The 19,360-nt window shown below is 43.4% G+C and overlaps 2 protein-coding genes across 3 annotated transcripts in view; one reads left to right on the forward strand and one right to left on the reverse strand.

The window, feature by feature from the left end:
- ralgps2 (Ral GEF with PH domain and SH3 binding motif 2) overlaps positions 1-19,360 on the reverse strand; it is a 68,761-nt gene that overhangs the window by 12,017 nt on the left and 37,384 nt on the right. The window lies entirely within an intron of this gene.
- On the forward strand, positions 130-17,970 carry angptl1a (angiopoietin-like 1a). The gene is made up of 6 exons (XM_070832563.1): positions 130-433; positions 11,153-11,407; positions 11,542-12,162; positions 15,146-15,339; positions 16,399-16,669; positions 16,787-17,970. Exons 2-6 carry the CDS (start codon positions 11,221-11,223, stop codon positions 16,972-16,974), a joined length of 1,461 nt encoding a protein of 486 aa, XP_070688664.1. The 5' UTR covers positions 130-433; positions 11,153-11,220; the 3' UTR covers positions 16,975-17,970.

A 19,360-nucleotide genomic window follows, 5' to 3' on the forward strand; every position in this document is an offset into this window, starting at 1 on the left:
AACAGAGGAGGAAGAAAAATAAAACCCCGGCAATCTCAAACTCCCACACCCTCATCCCCCTTCTCCTCCCCTCTCTTCCTCCTTCCCCTCCCTCTTCTGGTCTCCCCCATCCTTTGTGAAAAACTCAAGGCATCAGTCGTCAGCGCTCAGTCTGTTGCAGTGGCCGGCTATTGAACCATGCCCCAGCCTGAGCCCCAGGACAGCTGAGTCCACAGGGAGGAGCTCATCTTTGGGAAGTTGGGCCCTGGCAAAAAGACCTTCTTGTGATTTTCATCTGCAGGACAGGAGGAGTGAGTGGAGGGGAGCACCTCAGAAGACCGGGACAAAGAGAGAGAGATGAGTCCTGGGCACTGCAGCTCGGTGAAGACACAATACACTACACACGTGAAACTATAACTGAAGGAAACACACCCCCACTGCTGGTAACAAAAAGGTAAATTTCAGAGTTCATTCTGATTCAAAGTTTGTTCATGGAGTCTGTGCGTGTGTGTGTGTGTGTGTGTGTATCAGTATGAGTGTGTTTGAGAGTGTGTCTGGGCAGCTGTGAGAGCTCTGGCTGAGAGGTTAGAGAGGTTAGGACGTTTCGTGACTGGAGGCTCCGACTGCAGACAGAAACATTTAGCAACGCTTCTTTGCCTTTCCTCTAGACTGCGAGGCCTGAGATATACTGTGTGAGGCATGCTGGAGACTGTATTATGTGTATACAATCAACATGTGTGATCTACTGGGTATGTGACCAAGGAGGGATGCTGAGGGTGTGTGGGATACCATTTGTTTGAGCAAAATACAGGAAGGAAAATGTACAGTCTTTGATTTTGGCATTTCAATTGAAGAAAAAAATTCTTACATAATGAAAAACCTTTTAGTCATCAGGGCCTTAGTGTTGAATTCACTCTACGACCTGAAGTCAAACAGAAAGCTAAAGAGAAAAAGGAAAAACAGTGAAGAGAAAGAAAAGTAGGGCATTCCAGCAAAACACTTGGGGGGGGGACTGATCTGATCAGATGGAGAGATTTGAGCTCTGGAGCCAGGCTTGTTTGTTTTTTCTAGGCTTTTGGTTTCCTAAGACAGCACCATCTGAGCCTGGCCACTGACAGGGTGCAGGGATGGAGCCGAGTTAACCTGGTGAACTTGGGGTTAGGTCAATAATATTACACCTAATGAGGTGGTGACATGTGCCTCAGCACATGCTTCTCCTTGTCACATATGGGGGTTGTGAGATCACACATTGGGATACATAATCGGCTGTAGCTGTTGAAATCCTTTCTGTGACAACACAAGTCCCTGTCACAGGGTCGTGTTAGGGGGGGAAAAACAGTGATGATACTAGGTAAGCCAACCAGAACCACATCCTCTATCAAATACACCCCGTGGACTTAACACACTCCAGTCGCAACCTTGCCATGATCGCAAAAGCTTTGAACACTAACAACATCAATCTGGTGCACTTCCATATCGCAAACTCACAATCATCTTCAAATGTTTTCACTTATGTCCTGGTCTGTTGGTGGGATCTGTGGAAAATATTCTGTTCGCAACAAAGCCACATCTGTGAGTGGTGTAAATGACCATGAGAAATAGAGAGAGACAGAGAGAGGACACTGCTGAGCACGTACACACACAAACATAAAAGCACACACTCTTTGAGCTTGAAAAAGGGCAAAATGAGGGAATGGCAAAAGGCTAAGAAAACATTTCATGAGACTGCTCAGTTTTTGCTCCAGTAATAAATCAAAATATCAATACCTCCAATAAATCAGACTGGAAAGGCAAAAAAAAGAGAGCTAAAAAAAGATAAAGCGAAGAAGGGAGCAGCTGTGTGAGAAATATCCAGAACATTCTGTGCTGGAGCGGCAGTTCACCTGAAACTTGGGTGCCTGGGGGAAGCTTTAGATGGGTCATTACAACCTAACCACACATAAACTAACCATCCTCTCAACCCTCACAGCAAACTATAAATCACAGCAGAATCTCTTTTTGATGTCTTTCCTATTTGGTTTTTAAAACTCCCTGGACAAGCCAATAAAAGGCAGTCAGGATTGTCAGCATTGTAGGCTGTCAGAGGCAGTTAATCGCTGCCCTCCCCCCGCCATCCTGTCACAGACTATGTTGTAACGCAGCAGGAGACTGATAGCTCACTCAGCCAGCACCAGCCAACTCTGGGTTTTTTCGGCATGCAGCCAATTGGATCTCAGTATTTGACCTGAGGTTGTATTCGGACCCTTCGCTGCCGCAGATGTGTAACGGACGGCTCTGCTGATCTTATCGATAAAACACACATGGAAGCAGACACAGATGACACACTGGATACGGCATGGGTTTGTCCAAAAACACTGCTCTTAGGCTGTGCTGACCACATGCGGTTAAATCCAGCCACAGCAGAACAAGCCGAACACACATTTCTTTAAAGTCAAACCTGCGTTATGAGCTTCAAGGCTGCACTATTGGACTGGGTGAAGAATAACGAAAACTGCCACAACTGTGGGGAGAAAAAAAAAAGCAAAGCAAAATTTAAAAAAAAGTCTCGAGCTGCACCATAAAGCTCATTTGGAACCCCCCTAATGAGAGCTTGGACACAGTTGAACAGACAGGTCACCACTGAGGAAAGAGGTCAGCCAGGAGGTCGGGATAAACAGACAAGAGAAGTGGAGGCATGTGGGCAATGAGTGTGTAATGCAGTGCGTGTGTGTGCATGAATTTATGTGTTCTTCCTTGCTGATTCAACTAATAGAAAGCATGTGCAGTCTTAGGTAGGAGATTAAGGTGAAGTGTAACACAGGAGAGAAATAAAACCAACAAAAGAGCAAGAGTGGCTACGAGTAATCTCCTAAATCTGAAAATCTACATCGTTCAGCCAAACAAACATTTATACAAATGCTGTAACATTTTAATACGGCCATTACTCCTGACTCTCCTCTCTCCCCTGACCCTCCTCCAGCTCTTTTCTCATGCTTGAAACCTTAGCAGCAGCACGTGCTCCTTTAAAGCCAAGTGTCACTTTACCGCTTTAATTGAATCCATTGAAAAGCCACCTCAACTCGGAAACAGCCAATCTTGTCAACTTCTGGGATTTTGTTATGCAGGAATTAATATTACACCTACACAAATCTTTCCAAGTGTGCGTACAAGGAGAGTTGTGTTTGTGGTGAGTGTGCAGGCTGTGTGTGTGTGTGTGTGTTCTGCAATGAGGGGGAGGTAAGAGGATGAGTGTCATGGAGTGATGGAAGAGGTTGTTGGGGAGCTGAGAGTCCTTATCTTGACAAAGTATGACAGACGGAGAGGAACGGCCTCATATGAACTCTGCTGATTCCTGCTAATATAAGAATGGCGTGTTTGTGCTTTCATGTGTGTGTGTTGTGCAAAAAGAGGGGGAACCGGTTTTTCCACAAAGACCGATTGATTGCAGGGGTTGTGGAGCGGACGGGTGTGGGGAAGGGGGACTAGAGGAAGGGTGGGGCTGCACCCTAATCCCACATATAGACCTCTGACCCCAACATCAGCCCACATGTTTAGAGTTTCACTAAAGAAGAAGGAAAACAGATGGGGGCCATGGGGCTTCGGGGGGTTTTTGTGGGCTCATTCCACAGTAATACAGCATCATGAAGGTGGACAGCTCAGTAGCTACGAAGCATGAGGCAGGAACCACTTCTAGTGGTTTTATTGGGTTGGCTGTATTCTAACCACAGGCTAATGTCTTCCTAAACACAACCACTTAAATCTAACACAGCGTCTTCATTTTCCCCCTCATCCTTCAGTTTTTTTTTGTTTTTTTTTTAAACTCGAGAGAGCAACTCTAGCCCCAATTACTAGCTTAAGTTATAAATGCAGCTCTTGCATCTGGATTGATTTCCCTTATAATATTTCCAATATGCACTGTTATGTTTACTGTTACTTTTATGAGTTTTTCCTTGATGTTGTTGTTAGCGCAGTCTTTGGAGTGTACCGTTTAGCGCTGGTGTTTTTGTTTTCATTAATTGTTTCAATACATCAGCACTTTTACTAGTTCCCCACTCATGCTGCGTTCACCTCTCCAGCCTCTGTACTTAATAACCTCACATCTCAGCTATTTGTCCACTCGTATTTCTGTTCTATCCCTTTTTCCACACCAGTTACATGGTGTTTCAGCTGTTTCCCACGTGTGGCTGTGTAACCAATTGTATTAGCAAGCACTCAAGAATGAGTCAAATTGTGTCTCTGAGGGACAGAGTGCATGAGTGGTCATGTAACTCAGCTCCACTGACAAAAAACGGTGGCTGGTGACATCACGTATGGAGGAGGTGCTGGGAGGAAGTCGGTCTCTGGCTGTGTGCCAGCAGTAGAGCTGGCTGAGCTCCATGTTGTCATGTAAAGCCATGCTGCTGTTTATTGTCGCTCCTTGCCAAATCCAAACCCTCAATCCCCTTTTGTTTTTAATTTTCTCTCTGTCTTCTGACCAGTGATGTGTCATGCATCTTAGGGCATTTTGGACATGTTGTGGGAAAGTCTGAGGACCAGATGGGGGAACAGAGGCTGGGGATTTTGAGGCTGGGAAATACATCGGCATGAAAATATATTTACATTTTGTCCAAGTCTTTCTCCCCAGCTTGTTGAACTGCAATCCATCAGGCTGCAGCCTGACACATCAAAATCACTGCAGGAGACTCACTGTCAAAAGACACTTCTGGCAGGATGACAGGCCGGATCTAATTCTGACAATTTCATGGGCTCTAGCTCATGTTTCCTACCTGACACATGCATGAACAGTCCTACCAAATCTCAAGTCTCTACCAAATGTACTAGCAGATCACCACAATAGATTGTCTCTGCTTGTATTCACATAGTGCGAGCACACAGCAAAAGGAAAGACAGAAAAGTTTCATTACCTGACTTTCTGTCTTCTTAGACTGATACAATAAACTGGCCTTCATGAAGGTTATAAAGCTCAGGCTTTTGTTTTTTTTGCTGTTTTATGATGTTGACTGAACTCTATGATAATTTTGGTTCTGAAGGGAGGGTTTATTGCACAACTGTTGTATTAGATTGGAATAGTTTTATCTAGGTGTACCTAGATAAAACTAGATGATAGTGTATGTTACAAGTATAATAAATACTGTATGATTGTGGCATTAACCAGAAAGCACATACCAGCACTGGGCCAATTATCCAAGGAAGCAGTTTAAACCAACTGTTTATGACACAGTTTGCCTCGGCTCAGATCACAAAATGATGTCTGTGTTCTTAGAGGGTTTTTGCCAAAACATACAGTAAGTAACCTGAAGCCACAAGAGTGACAAATGGCTGTCCCTCTGAGGTAACGACCAACATTCATTAAATATTTAAACAACGAGGCAAAACAAATGTTTCCTGTCTAGCAGTAACGTAAGCAGTCATTTTGCTTAATGACTTCTCTGGTCATTTCCTCTCTTAAGACATGCAGAAAATAATTAATTCTGTCTCCTATCCAGGCACAACGACACTCACCGTTCATGTGCAACACCAGCTTCCAATCAGAAAACCAAGGCAGACCAAACCCAGTGTCCCTTCTATATGCATACACACACTTGTGGGGTAAATGGTATTTAAACAAACCAAACCCAATCTAAAATGGTTAGTCAGCTGTGGCTTTATCGAGGCAAACATCAACACTGGAGTGCACAGCTGAGCTGATAATCACAGTGAGCAAAGCCAAGGGCAGAGCTGACAGCGCTTTGCACTTTTTGTGTACATCTGTGTGTAAAGAATGTGTGCACATATGGGCACATGTGTGGAGAAATAACAGTGTGTTCATTCATGTGTGGCATGAAGCAGTCCGAAGATCTGTAAGCATGACATTAAACTCTTTGATTATTAGATAAATCAACCAAAGCACCAAGGCCCCAGAAAAATCAAGGAAAAGAACTGTAGGTCTCAAACGCATATGGCACATTTGACAGTTGAACAGTTACATGATTGTGTCGTCCAAGTTAGACGGAAGAGTGTGTGGTGAAAAGGAGCAAAGGAAGTAGGCCATACATAGATACTGTCCTTGGACTGTTCCAATAACAGCCATGAAAAGCAATGAAACCATAGATCAGATAGCAAGAGACAGACGGAGGGACAGACAGTGGGGAGTGTGGACAATTAAAAAGCCACTGTCATATGCCTCCTGACTATTAATAACTATTAGTGGGTTGGGGATCAAGCAGTGCACTTACAAAGAATTATGAAGCTCATACTGTTGCCAAAATATAAGGCAGGCGGAGTTAGAGGCCCACTGCAAATCCTTTCTTCCACACAGAGTCTCACTGGTTTCACACGGATGTTATGGAATACAGGGGCTGTTTGCTGGCAGGGCTGAGCCAACAAGAAATTGAATAAATCCTATTGATATTAAGGAGAAAATGAGTTTCACTCTCTGTTATTTACTATAGTGTTTACAGTTTATGACTTTCGTATGTCTCTGCAATCTGCTGCTTAAGTGATTTAGCTGTAACTGAATGACCTGGAGCGAAAAGAGGGGAAGGAACACAAAACGGTGAAAGCAAAGAGGAAGGGAAAGTATGCAAAAACGGAAGGAAAGGAAAGTAAAAAGGAGGGGGCTTACATAAAGAGGAAAGTACTTAAATAGAAAGAAAGAGGCAGAAAAAATTGCAACACTGTCAGGCTAAAAAAAGGAATAGCAGTATTTCATCTATGAGAGGCTCTGCCTAAAGTTATGTTCATGATGGCTGGCAAGGAAGGGAAAAAAGGGCCATGACCCACTTTCTACCACTATTAGTCCCTTCCATGTTTAACCCAGTACTTTCTGTGCTATCCTTTTAGATCTTGGCTCTTTGTTTCTGCCTTCCAGCCTGTCTGCCCTCCTCTACTTCCCTTGTTCTCTCTCTATTGTGTCTGTGCACATAGCTCAGCGCTCACTGGGTTGTGACTGTAAGTAACATTTCTCTGAAGCACCTCCCGATGCATTTCCAGATGAATAATACTCAAGAGTTAGAAACATGAGAAGACATTGCTCATTCATGCCAAGGCACACAACCTCAGACATGCAGTACATGTGAGCCAAAACTGAACTTTTCGTCTTTGTCCAGCGAATGAAAATGAAAAAAATGCACGTTGCACTGAAATTGCATCAACTTATAAATGCATAAAAATGCGTACACACCCACGCACACAAAAACAGGAGTTGCTCAGTGCTTCCATTGAAAACAAAAACCATATTGAGTGAACAGGCTGGTCAGTCAAATTTAAGTGCAGCCTGTTGAGAAACATTCAAGTGGTGTCTAGTGAGGCACTTGTGTCTTGTATTGTTTGTTTCTTTTGTTGGTGAATTTGAAAAGTGCCAGATGTGAGCTATTGCTGGCATAATGGCCCATTCCATCTCTGCTTAACCAATATAGTTGATTAAGTAGCGCAGCTGCACGGATCGGCAAAAACATGATACATTAAAGCTGTAATGTAAAAGGTTGCAGATATAGCTCTTGCTTGCAGAAAGAAATGAAAATCTCAGTCGAAGAAACACAAACGTAATGTATTGGCATGCTGAGTGCAGCCATAGTATCTGAAGGCAAAGAAAGTTTTACTCCCACAGGGAGCACTTAATGTTTTCCGCTCGATAGCTACCCGGTCCCCGAGCACTTCAGCAGTGTTTAGTTTTGGTTTGTTGGGGTACAAAAAAGGAGCCGCTCTGCTTGTTCTGAGGAAACACTGTAAACCTTCTACCTTCACGACACACTGGTGACCTCTCCACGTTCCCTGGAATGTCTTTCATATGCTGTGGTTCCATGAAAGAGACTAAGCCCCTCGTACTCAGAACCACCACCCATGAGGAAATCAGGCTGCCGAAGGCAGAGAGGGAAAGAGGAAAAGAGCGGAAGAGGAGGAAAAGAAAAAAGTTACAAAAAAGAGATTGGAAATGAAGGTGGTGACAGCTGATGGATGAGCTGTAAATGTTGCCTTCTTAGGGGATATTTAAAAAAAAAAACAAACTGTAGATGATGCTCAATATGGACACCCCATGGAACTCACAGCAACGGTAGAAAGCCCGTCATAGTTTGGAAGAAAAGACGCACTTGAGAAGTGATACTGCTGATGCTGCTGTTAAAGTCATTAGCAGCTCTCACTGAGGTCAGCAAGGATACAGTACCTGGTTACGCTGTCAGACACACCGGCTGCTGGAAAAACACACGACCATGAAAATGAATAATGTCTCTGGATAGTCATGCACACAGTATTCAATCATACAGATGGACACTCACAAGCTTACGCATACCAGCAACAGTTAGCACACACACTACAAATCTGCCGCACTAGCTGTAATCCTGTCCCCTTTCGACATTGTTCCAAGTGACAGAATTGCCAGAATTCCTGAAGAACCACAATGGCGTCATATGGGAGACACACGGGGCCTGAGCTTCAGGGTGGAGGTAGGACTTAATGATGTGGCACTGAATAAAGACTGACTGAAGACTGATGGAGTGGATTACAAGGGCTAGACAGTCTTGGCCTCGCACAGGCCCAGGCCAGGGTGTTAAATGGAGCAGTGTGTACATCTATGTGTGAGTGTTTTTGTGCTTGTGCATTGATGAGAAACAGAACTAGAATCAGCAGGGATAAGAAAGACATCAGGGAGTGCCAGCAGTCACCGCTCATATTAGACAGGGCTGAAGACAGCTCAGCGCAAACAGTTTTCTTGCTTTTGTCTCACACCTCTGAAGAAAGAAATGAAAATCTCAATGTACTGAGCCACATGGATCAGTGAGCATATCTAACCCAAATACAGTGGGGCAAAAAAGTATTTAGTCAGCCACCAATTGTGCAAGTTCTCCCACTTAAAAAGATGAGAGAGGCCTGTAATTTTCATCATAGGTATACCTCAACTATGAGAGACAAAATGAGAAAAAAAAAAATCCAGAAAATCACTGTCTGATTTTAAAGAATTTATTTGCAAATTATGGTGAAAAATAAGTATTTGGTCAATAACAAAAGTTCATCTCAATACTTTGTTATATACCCTTTGTTGGCAATGACAGAGGTCAAACGTTTTCTGTAAGTCTTCACAAGGCTTTCACACACTGTTCCTGGTATTTTGGGCCATTCCTCCATGCAGATCTCCTCTAGAGCAGTGATGTTTTGGGGCTGTCGCTGGGCAACACGGACTTTCAACTCCCTCCAAAGATTTTCTAAGGGGTTGAGATCTGGAGACTGGCTGAAATGCTTCTTACGAAGCCACTCCTTCGTTGCCCGGGCGGTGTGTTTGGGATCATTGTCATGCTGAAAGACCCAGCCACGTTTCATCTTCAATGCCCTTGCTGATGGAGGGAGGTTTTCACTCAAAATCTCACGATACATGGCCCCATTCATTCTTTCCTTTACACGGATCAGTCGTCCTGGTCCCTTTGCAGAAAAACAGCCCCAAAGCATGATGTTTCCACCCCCATGCTTCACAGTAGGTATGGTGTTCTTTGGATGCAACTCAGCATTCTTTCTCCTCCAAACACGACAAGTTGAGTTTTTACCAAAAAGTTCTATTTTGGCTTCATCTGACCATATGATATTCTCCCAATCCTCTTCTGGATCATCCAAATGCTCTCTAGCAAACTTCAGACGGGCCTGGACATGTACTGGCTTAAGCAGGGGGACACGTCTGGCACTGCAGGATTTGAGTCCCTGGCGGCGTAGTGTGTTACTGATGGTAGCCTTTGTTACTTTGGTCGCAGCTCTCTGCAGGTCATTCACTAGGTCCCCCCGTGTGGTTCTAGGATTTTTGCTCACCGTTCTTGTGATCATTTTGACCCCATGGGGTGAGATCTTGCATGGAGCCCCAGATGGAGGGAGATTATCAGTGGTCTTGTATGTCTTCCATTTTCTAATAATTGCTCCCACAGTTGATTTCTTCACACCAAGCTGCTTACCTATTGCAGATTCAGTCTTCTCAGCCTGGTGCAGGTCTACAATTTTGTTTCTGGTGTCCTTTGACATCTCTTTGGTCTTGGCCATAGTGGAGTTTGGAGTGTGACCATTTGAGGTAGTGGACAGATGTCTTTTATACTGATAACCAGTTCAAACAGGTGCCATTAATACAGGTAACGAGTGGAGGACAGAGGAGCCTCTTAAAGAAGAAGTTACAGGTCTGTGAGAGCCAGAAATCTTGCTTGTTTGTAGGTGACCAAATACTTATTTTACCGAGGAATTTACCAATTAATTCATTAAAAATCCTACAATGTGATTTCCTGGATTCTTTCCCCCCATTCTGTCTCTCATAGTTGAAGTGTACCTATGATGAAAATTACAGGCCTCTCTCATCTTTTTAAATGGGAGAACTTGCACAATTGGTGGCTGACTAAATACTTTTTTGCCCCACTGTATATTCAAGCTGTATTTGAATTACAGGTGTGTAGGTTTAGTGTATAACTGCATTGAAACAATAAGCAAGTGGTATCAAGCTTCTCCCTTTTAATCATGCTTAATTCAGGCCAATCCAGAGGGCTATATAAATGTTATTTAAAAGTTAACATATTCCCATCCTTCCAGCTGTAGTTGTCGCACAGCTCACATCAGCCATTTAGTGCATTTCGCTTTTTGTAATGGTTGTACTAGCTCAGGAGCACTGACTGGTTGGGGGGCAAGAACTACAATATGGCCCAAACGCCAAAACTGGAACTTGGTTCTAGTGGTAAACATGCTGTTAAGTTCCTGGTGGAAAAAGATCATTAAGGTACATACTATGCCAAACAAAAAGTTGGGAGTTTGTTAAAGAAAAGAATAATCTCAATCCCACAAAAAGCACAGCCAGCAGCCACATAGCAGACCTCATAATAGGGGGGAAACCAACAGGACCTCAGAAAAATAGGGTGTCTGTAAGCCAGAGAACTAACTGAGACAGAAAGCAGATCTCGTCCCGTGGGCTGGACAGCAAATATGTTCTCTCATTCGATCTTTCCACACAAACAGCCCATGTGGAACAATGACCTGACAACTCTGCTACTGCACACTGAGTGAACACTTTCCTAAACAATTACTGGTTGTCTGTGAACATTTGAAAAAGTGTTCATTCATTAAAATCATATGGCAGCCATTTCCTCTCCTCTGGAACAGCGTGCAATCAACACCCCTGCTGCATATATTGTTTTTGTTGCCCTTTACAAAAAGTGCTTTTTTTTTTACTGTCAATTCTTAACATCTTGTTTTCTTGCAGGGAGGCCTGGGGGGACTTGGAGGGAGAACCAGTAGCCGTCCATCAATCCATCTAACCAGCCAACAGCAATGCAGGGGCTGATGTGGAGCCTGTGCGCCCTGCTCTGCCTCTCTCTCTGGGAGGAAAGTTACTGCAGGAGCTCCAGGGAAGCCCAGAGGACCAAAGAGCCTCTCCACAGGAGTAAAAGAGCCCCCCTCAGCCCTGATGCCAAAAAGTGTTCCTACACATTCCTTGTACCTGAGCAGAGAATCACAGGTTCAAAGGATAACTTGTTTTTGTAATAAACCTTTAGATATTCATCATATGGCTGTCTTCAACTAACGATCCTTTGCTTTTCTAAAAATCAAAATATCTCCTTAGTAAACTAAATAATTCATATCTGTCGTCAGGTCCTATCTGTGCCAGCACCACAGGCCCTGAGCCAGACAAGGACAGAGTGACTCGTATGGATATTGCAGACACACGGGAGGTGCTCAACAAACAGCGGCGTGAGATTGAGATGCTGCAGCTGGTGGTGGACGTGGATGGTAACTTGGTGAACGAGATGAAGCTGCTGCGGAAAGAGAGCAGGAACATGAACTCCAGGGTGACCCAGCTCTATATGCAGCTGCTGCATGAGATCATCAGGAAAAGAGACAACTCTCTGGAGCTGGCCCAGCTGGAGAACCGCGTCCTCAATGTGACCTCTGAGATGATGCGACTGGCTTCAAGGTACAAGGAGCTGGAGGTCCGGTTTGCCACAATGGCCGGGGTGGTCAACAACCAGTCCATTCTCATCTCTGCACTGGAGGAGCAGTGTCTGAGGACACTGGGACGCGGTGAGCTGCCTGTGGTTCCCCCGCTGGTACAGGTGGTGCCCCAGAATATACCAGTTAACAATCATTTCACCAATGAGATACAGAGGGAAAATAACAACCGGGCCTTTCCTAGAGGTTCACGTATGGACTCCCCTACTGCAAGCCCACTTGGGATTGACCCTCCACCGCCACAGGGAACACTTACCTCTGATGGTATGTATCTATATTCACCACTGTAAAATAATCAGGGATCCGCTGAGTATTAGGGAGAAGGAAAGTGATCAAAAACAACATTTCCTTTAAAGTAATAGGCACTTACTTAGTAACTGTCCAAATTAATTGTTCACACAACTAAAAAGGTAAAATGCAGTTACCTAAAGACTGCAATTCAAAACAATTTCTCGCAACAGTTGGTATCTCTGAACCACAGTTGGCTCATCCTTGGCATGCAGCAGAGGCAGTGAAATCATACATTCCTTTGATCCCCACTTGGCCGCCTGCATTGGCTGCACTGCACTGAGCATATGTACTAAATTAGTAAAATGTGGCTTAAGTCCCCCTGAACAGAATTACAAAGACTCCAGAGAACTGCAATATAAATCAGGCTTTAGTCAGATTTAAATCCAGTCTATGCAAGAATTAAAAGGGCCAACGTATAGTCAAACAAAGCACACATTTGACAGACTGGACCATCATGGCTCAGACCACTAGCCAAAACTATCAAGTTAAAGTTAAAATCCTCTGAAATAGATGAGGGTCCTCTGTACTTTTCTCAAAGAGACTGACTAATTCTGACATCTGAGAACGAATATCTCTACTATGAAACCAATTTGCAAGGTTAGAATGCTACTTGGGAATGGCTCCTAAAAATTGGTCAGGGCTGTTGTATTTTGACTGGCGATTAGACCATGGCGGGGAATGTTGACAGGGGTTATACAACCAGATGGTGAAATGGATGAAATCATTCATAACATCCCTCAGACATCCCGCAGAAAAAAAAGGGGAAAAGGGAGGCCCGTGTGAATACTGACAGGGGAGTCACTTAGTAGGGTGACATAATATGATTGACAGAGGAATGCCGAGATGAAGAATACAGTCTCCTGTATCTGATCAAATCAGACCTTTATATTCCTGGTTAAACCTGACACTTAAAAGACTCAATTTAAAGATAGCATTACTGTCTTGTTACTTGCCATTAGAGAAAAGGGCAGGTAGAATGTATTAGTATGTCAGACTATATAAGTTAGTCCTTATGTCATGGCATTATCAATAAAAACATCTGCTTAATATCCCTATCATGCTATTATACACAACATAGTGTTTAACAATACTGTTGTTGGCCATATTGTAATGTGAAGTGTGGGTTTAATCCACCGTGTCTGATAGGTGTTTTATCATTAAGGTTGTCCATTATCAATTCTTCATCCTTCAGCAACCAGCTCTCCACAGATCACTGAGCTTGCAACACCTTCAGTAGTCCGACACTTTCAGGACTAATCACGTTCCCACGGTTATTTCTAGCTGTGTAAAATAATTTCCCGCCTACCCTGAAAAGCCCCTGTTGAACTGTAATTTTAGCACTGTATTAGTCAATCATGGCTCATTATAACAGAGCTCCATTGCAATAATCCTCCAGTTCCACAAGCCTTGTGCATATTAGAGTGGAAATGCTAAGTATTAAGCTGCAGCCTTCACAAACTGCCAGAATGTAATTCTTGTCCGCGACCGAAACAAAGCTCTTAATCTGGACAAGTGCAATGTATCTACAACCAAGAAAAATAACAGAAAGCCCGGGACGGATCATTTTTGCTTTGGTGGCTGACACGTTATCCTTCACCATTTAATTTTCAGGAAGAGAAAAACACATCCCCCGAAATTTTTACCTCTTTTCTCCATAAAACATATTTACCCAACTCCTCAAGACACAGATGGTTACTTTTCCTTTGTGATAAAGCGGTGTAATTAACTCCACCAATTTCCTTTCATTTCTCTTCTAAGCATACATGGATGAATGTGCGCTTTAACAGATGGTGTGTATCCAAATCAGAAAGGAAAATAGGTAAAACGTCAACCTGAAACCACCAAAGTCCACGCACAGGCCTCTTCCATGTAGGTTCACTACTACTGTAAATACACACTGCCTGACCACAGTTTGGTCTAGTTGAGCCCTTTTTAAGCCACTATGGCTTGATGCCTCGATTTATTTTTAACCTCAACCCCTTACAGCTCTGTTTAGACAAACTAACACCAAAGTGAGAAGGGGAATAAGTTGGAGAACCCCCTCACTGACAGGTCTGATGAAAACATATCATTACTAGAAAAATACAAGCTTGTGCTGGGGAGATTTAGGTGTCTGTGCTGGGACAGTACACTGGGCCCTTATGTGCTGCTACACTCAGCTGAGAAAACCTTCTTCCATGGGCCTTTAGGCCCTGGAGGTCCCCACACAATGCCAGTGTTCATACTGGTTTAATACATATTCACACATGGGAAAACTGAGGAAATTTGCTGGGTTTAGGTTCAGTTGCGGGTGCAGTGCTACCACATGGCTTCATCTGAAGGCTAAATTTGGGTGAATATTCATATAACAATTGAAGTACGCACAAGCATGATTGCGTAACTTCAGACTGCAAGGTCTGAGCAAAAGGAGATATTTTCCAAACAATGTTGCCACAATGATAGATCCCCCTCAAACCATGGCGTCTAGAAGAGGGTCCTTCCCAACTTTCTCTCAGCTTTTCTCTTGTCTGCTGTCTAGACTGATGATGATGACTTTTGCATATGCAATAAAAAAAGAAGACATTCATCAATTCAAGGCACAGTTTGTTATATTTGTTCAGGGGCCTAAAACTTGGATGAAAATGGATGATTTCAGTAGGAATCAAGAGTCACCAACAAAAGATATAGATGTACAATCTATAATTCATTATTCTGTTGCCTAAAGGATTAAAACCGACCTCACTGTTGCCACTGTTGTGACCACATGACGTGAAATGAAGTAATAAACATTATCAACTATTAAACCCAAAATACTTTGGATAATGAGGAACAAGAATAATATAATATCACATTGTGGACAATGGTGATAATACAACAGGGATTCCTTTACATATCAAACATTTTAAATCACTAACACAATCTCTATTCAACCATTTTTTGTTTCTCTCTTCCCCTGAAACCATCTTTCCAACCACAGGTCCCTTCAGGGACTGTTATCAAGTGCGACAGGCAGGCCACACCACCAGTGGGATGTACCTGCTAAAAACGGATGGCAGTGATCGATTGATCCAAGCCTGGTGTGAACATGGCCTTGATAATGGCGGGTGGACTGTGTTGCAAAGGAGAAAAGATGGCTCTGTTAACTTCTTTCGGAACTGGGAAAACTACAAGGTAGGTTGGGGGAAATAGTTAACTGAATAGGAAAAAAATTGTTTTGATAGGGTAAGGGCAGAGTTCACTGAGACAACCTAACAAATCAGATTTTTCAGGATAAAATATCAAAATACTCTATAGCATGAGAGAGAACTGTAATCAAAGTGTTTCCTTTCCTATTTGCTAAGCAACAGAGTCCCAGCAGTTAATTTTAGGGCCACTAGGCAAGCACTTACTCTATCAAAGTAAACAGCTTTGCGTTGGATTTCCTCAGAGAAATCACAGCCAAGAACTTCAGCCAGAGAGCTACATACAAATATACGGAATCAGAGAGCCTGGTGGGCTGAGAGGGAATTACAGCTCCACCCCACTGGAAATGATCCCTTCATCCTTTTCTTCCTTTGTGTCACCTTTGCAACTGAGACGTGATCCAGGATCTGACAGAGCAAGCATGGGAGACAGGCAAAGGAACTCAGTTTTTATGACTCACACACAACCTGACAAAAATCACTTGTCTCCCAGTTCTCTCAATAAAAAAAACAAGGCAGAGGCAAGAGTTTTCCTCTCTGCCATAAAATTAGATTTATTTATGAATCAATACTTGCATGCTGTTTGGATCAGGGAACAGAAATGTGTCTCAGCAGCTCTGCATTTGGTGTATTCAACTCTCAGTCAAACCGCAGCCAAATCGCCATCGCCCCAGCCATTCAACTAATTCGTCTTGAGTGAGAAACCACAGATCACAAACCTTAGCACATTATCATCTCAATGGGAAGCAGATTTGATTTCATTTTACTTGATTGCAGCCTCCAGACTCTTTTAAACTCAGCACTCTGCTAAGAAATCTTATTAAGCTCGCTCAGCTTTATGGTTTGTGTTTTTTGGAAAGGGTTTGCCTTCACTGCCCACAGAATAACAAGAGATCTATTCTTTCACCAGTTAGCTAAACCACGGCGGTGACCAACTCAAATTAATATGGCCCTTTATTGGTCTGCACTACATTACAATGAAATCCTAACATGAACCACAACTGAAAATGAATAACAAAAGAACATGTTTGATGCTTGTCCCCTAAAGAGAGGCTTTGGAAATATAGACAGTGAACACTGGCTTGGGCTGGAAAACATCTACAACCTGGGGAAACAGGGCGACTATAAGCTGATGACAGAGCTGGAGGACTGGACAGGGAAGAAGGTGTATGCCGAGTACAGCAGCTTCCGCCTGGAGTCAGAGAGTGAAGGTTATCGGCTGAGGCTCGGCACCTATCAGGGCAACGCTGGGGACTCCTTAAGCAGTCACAATGGCAAGCAGTTCACCACGCTCGATCGTGACAAGGATGCATTTTCTGGTACGCTAGATGAGTTCCAAATGCTTTTTGATTTCATATGTTAATTAGGCAAGGCGTGTCGCTTCCTCGTCTGTCCACACTGACCTTGCTTTATGATGTTTCGTCACTCTCTTACAGGTAACTGTGCCCACTTCCATAAGGGTGGCTGGTGGTACAATGCTTGCGGCCAGACCAACCTGAACGGCGTATGGTACAGCGGGGGAGTTTACCGCAGCAAATTTCAGGATGGAATCTTCTGGGCAGAGTATGGAGGAGGTTTCTACTCTCTCAAGTCAGTCCGCCTCATGATCCGACCAATTGACTGAGACCTTGGTCTGCAGCTCCCTTCAAATGCACCTCAGTCCCCCTCCTTATCTTTATCTACCCATAAGCAAATACTGTAAAGGCAGAACCAAGAATCCCTGCCATCGTACAACAGTGCCTTGTAAAATACAAAGGCAGGAGAGACGGTGGCATATGTTTATGGCCAGACAATAGAGACTCTAGCAGTATGTGCAGTGGCTAGCTCCAAAGATGACTCTAACTGTGGGATGAAGACTGATGCCATTGCCCTCCTCTACCTTTCAGTCCGGAAAGTAATGGTCGAACAAGCTCCCTGGGACCATTAGGTATTACTCTCAAGTGTCCTATCTTACTCACTCTTGTTGAAACTCAGTATGTACTAAAGGGAAATGGTCATTTAATTAAGAGATTTCTTCTGAGCAGCTAATGGTGACTTATTGAAAGTATTGTCGCCCATAACAACAAATATTGGATGTACTGGGATGTTTGACCTTAGTAGCATCAAAAATGGCGCAATCTAAAGTTGTGTAGGCAGTTAGAATACCTGACAATCAAACGGTCAGAGGACAGACCTTGGTCAACATACTGTCTACTCGTTTCTGGGTTTTGTCTGGACTTCTGGGGGTTTCATTCGGACCCAGCAGAAAATGAGCTCGTGCTTAGCTGGCTTTGGTATGTAAATATCTTTGGCTTTATTTGTGAAAGGTAATTTAAGAGGTGTGATTCTACTCAGGCCAAATGTTCACAATATGTTGTCACTCTGCCATTCTTTGTTATTTATCAGTGTATTTATAGTAAGTATAGTCATGGCCATTTTATATCTAGCCCTGTAACAATACAATTTGCAATATTGCTTATGTAGAGATACATTAATGACACTTGAACACAAGGACACACACAGAGGCAACTAGCCAACACAAACAGATCCAGAATGGACGTCTAGTTAACTGGAAAGTGGAAGATATGTGACACGCACTACCTGTTTTCATCCAAGTCAAATTAAATTCTTTTATAAACAATGTCTGTCTTTCACTCTTCACTCAGTTTATACTAATGTATAGCAAGATGGGGGTTTGAAATGTGACACCTTCTTCAACAGATTTATTTCCAGTGTGACTGCAAAAATTGAAATATCACCATCTGTAAAATATGAGATAAGCCTTTATCTGTATCAAGGATGATTCAATCATCTGAAATGAAACACTTCAAGTTTCTTTGATCTGACGTAACACAAGCCGTCGAGACACTAAAGAAGGTCAGAGGGATTTAATAATTTAAGAAAGTGGGCAGAACCACAGGGACCACAGGGGGAGAACATTTTAAAATCTCATTCTTGTTCTGAAAAGAAGGAGGCTAATGGAGGTTCGACAGAAATATGTAAAAAGTTTCGCAGAAGCAGATCGGACTACATCAAGGTAAGGACAGAAATGGGTAATGGGAAGGATATTAAATGATGCTGCTACAGAAGAATTTCGACTAAAATGAAAGAACCGGAGAGACTGTAAGCGAAGATAAAAGGCAAGAGAAAGACAGACAGGGAACGGAGGGAGGGGAACATTCCTTCCACATAAAACCACTTTCCCTAAAACACAAACGTAGATATCTTTCCCTCTGAGGAACTATAAATCAGAGCAGACAGGAGTTGTCTGACGCAAACACTGTAACGATGAGAGGCTCACAGACACATATAGTCAACTTCTATTAGCACGCACACACACACACACACACACACACACACACACACACACACTAAAACTGGCAGTCATGCTTGCTGTCAGCCATCTAAAATACAGCACATCCATGCAGTCCAAGAGCCCCAGCCAGACCAGGCCTTGTCCTGACACATAGGACTGTAGGGTCATAAGAACCAGGAGGGAAGTGAAACCCCTCAGTCGGCTGGCTTTTCTGATCTGACAGATACAGTATAACACCTGGCCTCTGGTGCTTTCCATTATATTGGTTATTCAACACAGGGTTGCTTTTGTCCCACAGCTACCCAAACAACTACAGCAACAGCATGCTGGTGCAGAATGGAGTCCAAACCCGTTATGGCCCTCTGTGGAGTCTCTCCCCACTGATTGAGACCATATAACAAATGGCTACTACAGGGTCCCAGTGATAAGTACAATACAACTGCACTGGGACTGCCCTCAACATTAATGTCATCTAGAAGGACAAGTTTCAGCTGCATTCACTCATCCGTCTAACAGAACAGACACACTTGCCTGTTCACAAAGTCCAACTAATGGCCTCACACATGTGAGCGCAGCTGTATGTGGCTGAACCAGTTACATGTACACACAAATGGAGAACTCCAGCCACTGCTGTTGTGCTGCTTTTGCTACGTGGCCGCTGTAGACAAGGTGAAAGCATAATGAGTTGGGGAAAGAACGTGTGTGTGTTTTGTCA

Source organism: Pempheris klunzingeri, chromosome 6, assembly GCF_042242105.1.
Source record: "Pempheris klunzingeri isolate RE-2024b chromosome 6, fPemKlu1.hap1, whole genome shotgun sequence".
Lineage (NCBI taxonomy): Eukaryota > Metazoa > Chordata > Actinopteri > Acropomatiformes > Pempheridae > Pempheris > Pempheris klunzingeri.

Coding starts and splice junctions, on each gene's coding strand:
- angptl1a (XM_070832563.1), top strand. CDS start 11,221: ATGCAGGGGCTGATGTGGAGCCTGTGCGCCCTGCTCTGCCTCTCTCTC. Junction 15,340..16,398: donor GGAACTGGGAAAACTACAAG/GTAGGTTGGGGG, acceptor TGTCCCCTAAAG/AGAGGCTTTGGAAATATAGA. Junction 16,670..16,786: donor TGACAAGGATGCATTTTCTG/GTACGCTAGATG, acceptor ACTCTCTTACAG/GTAACTGTGCCCACTTCCAT.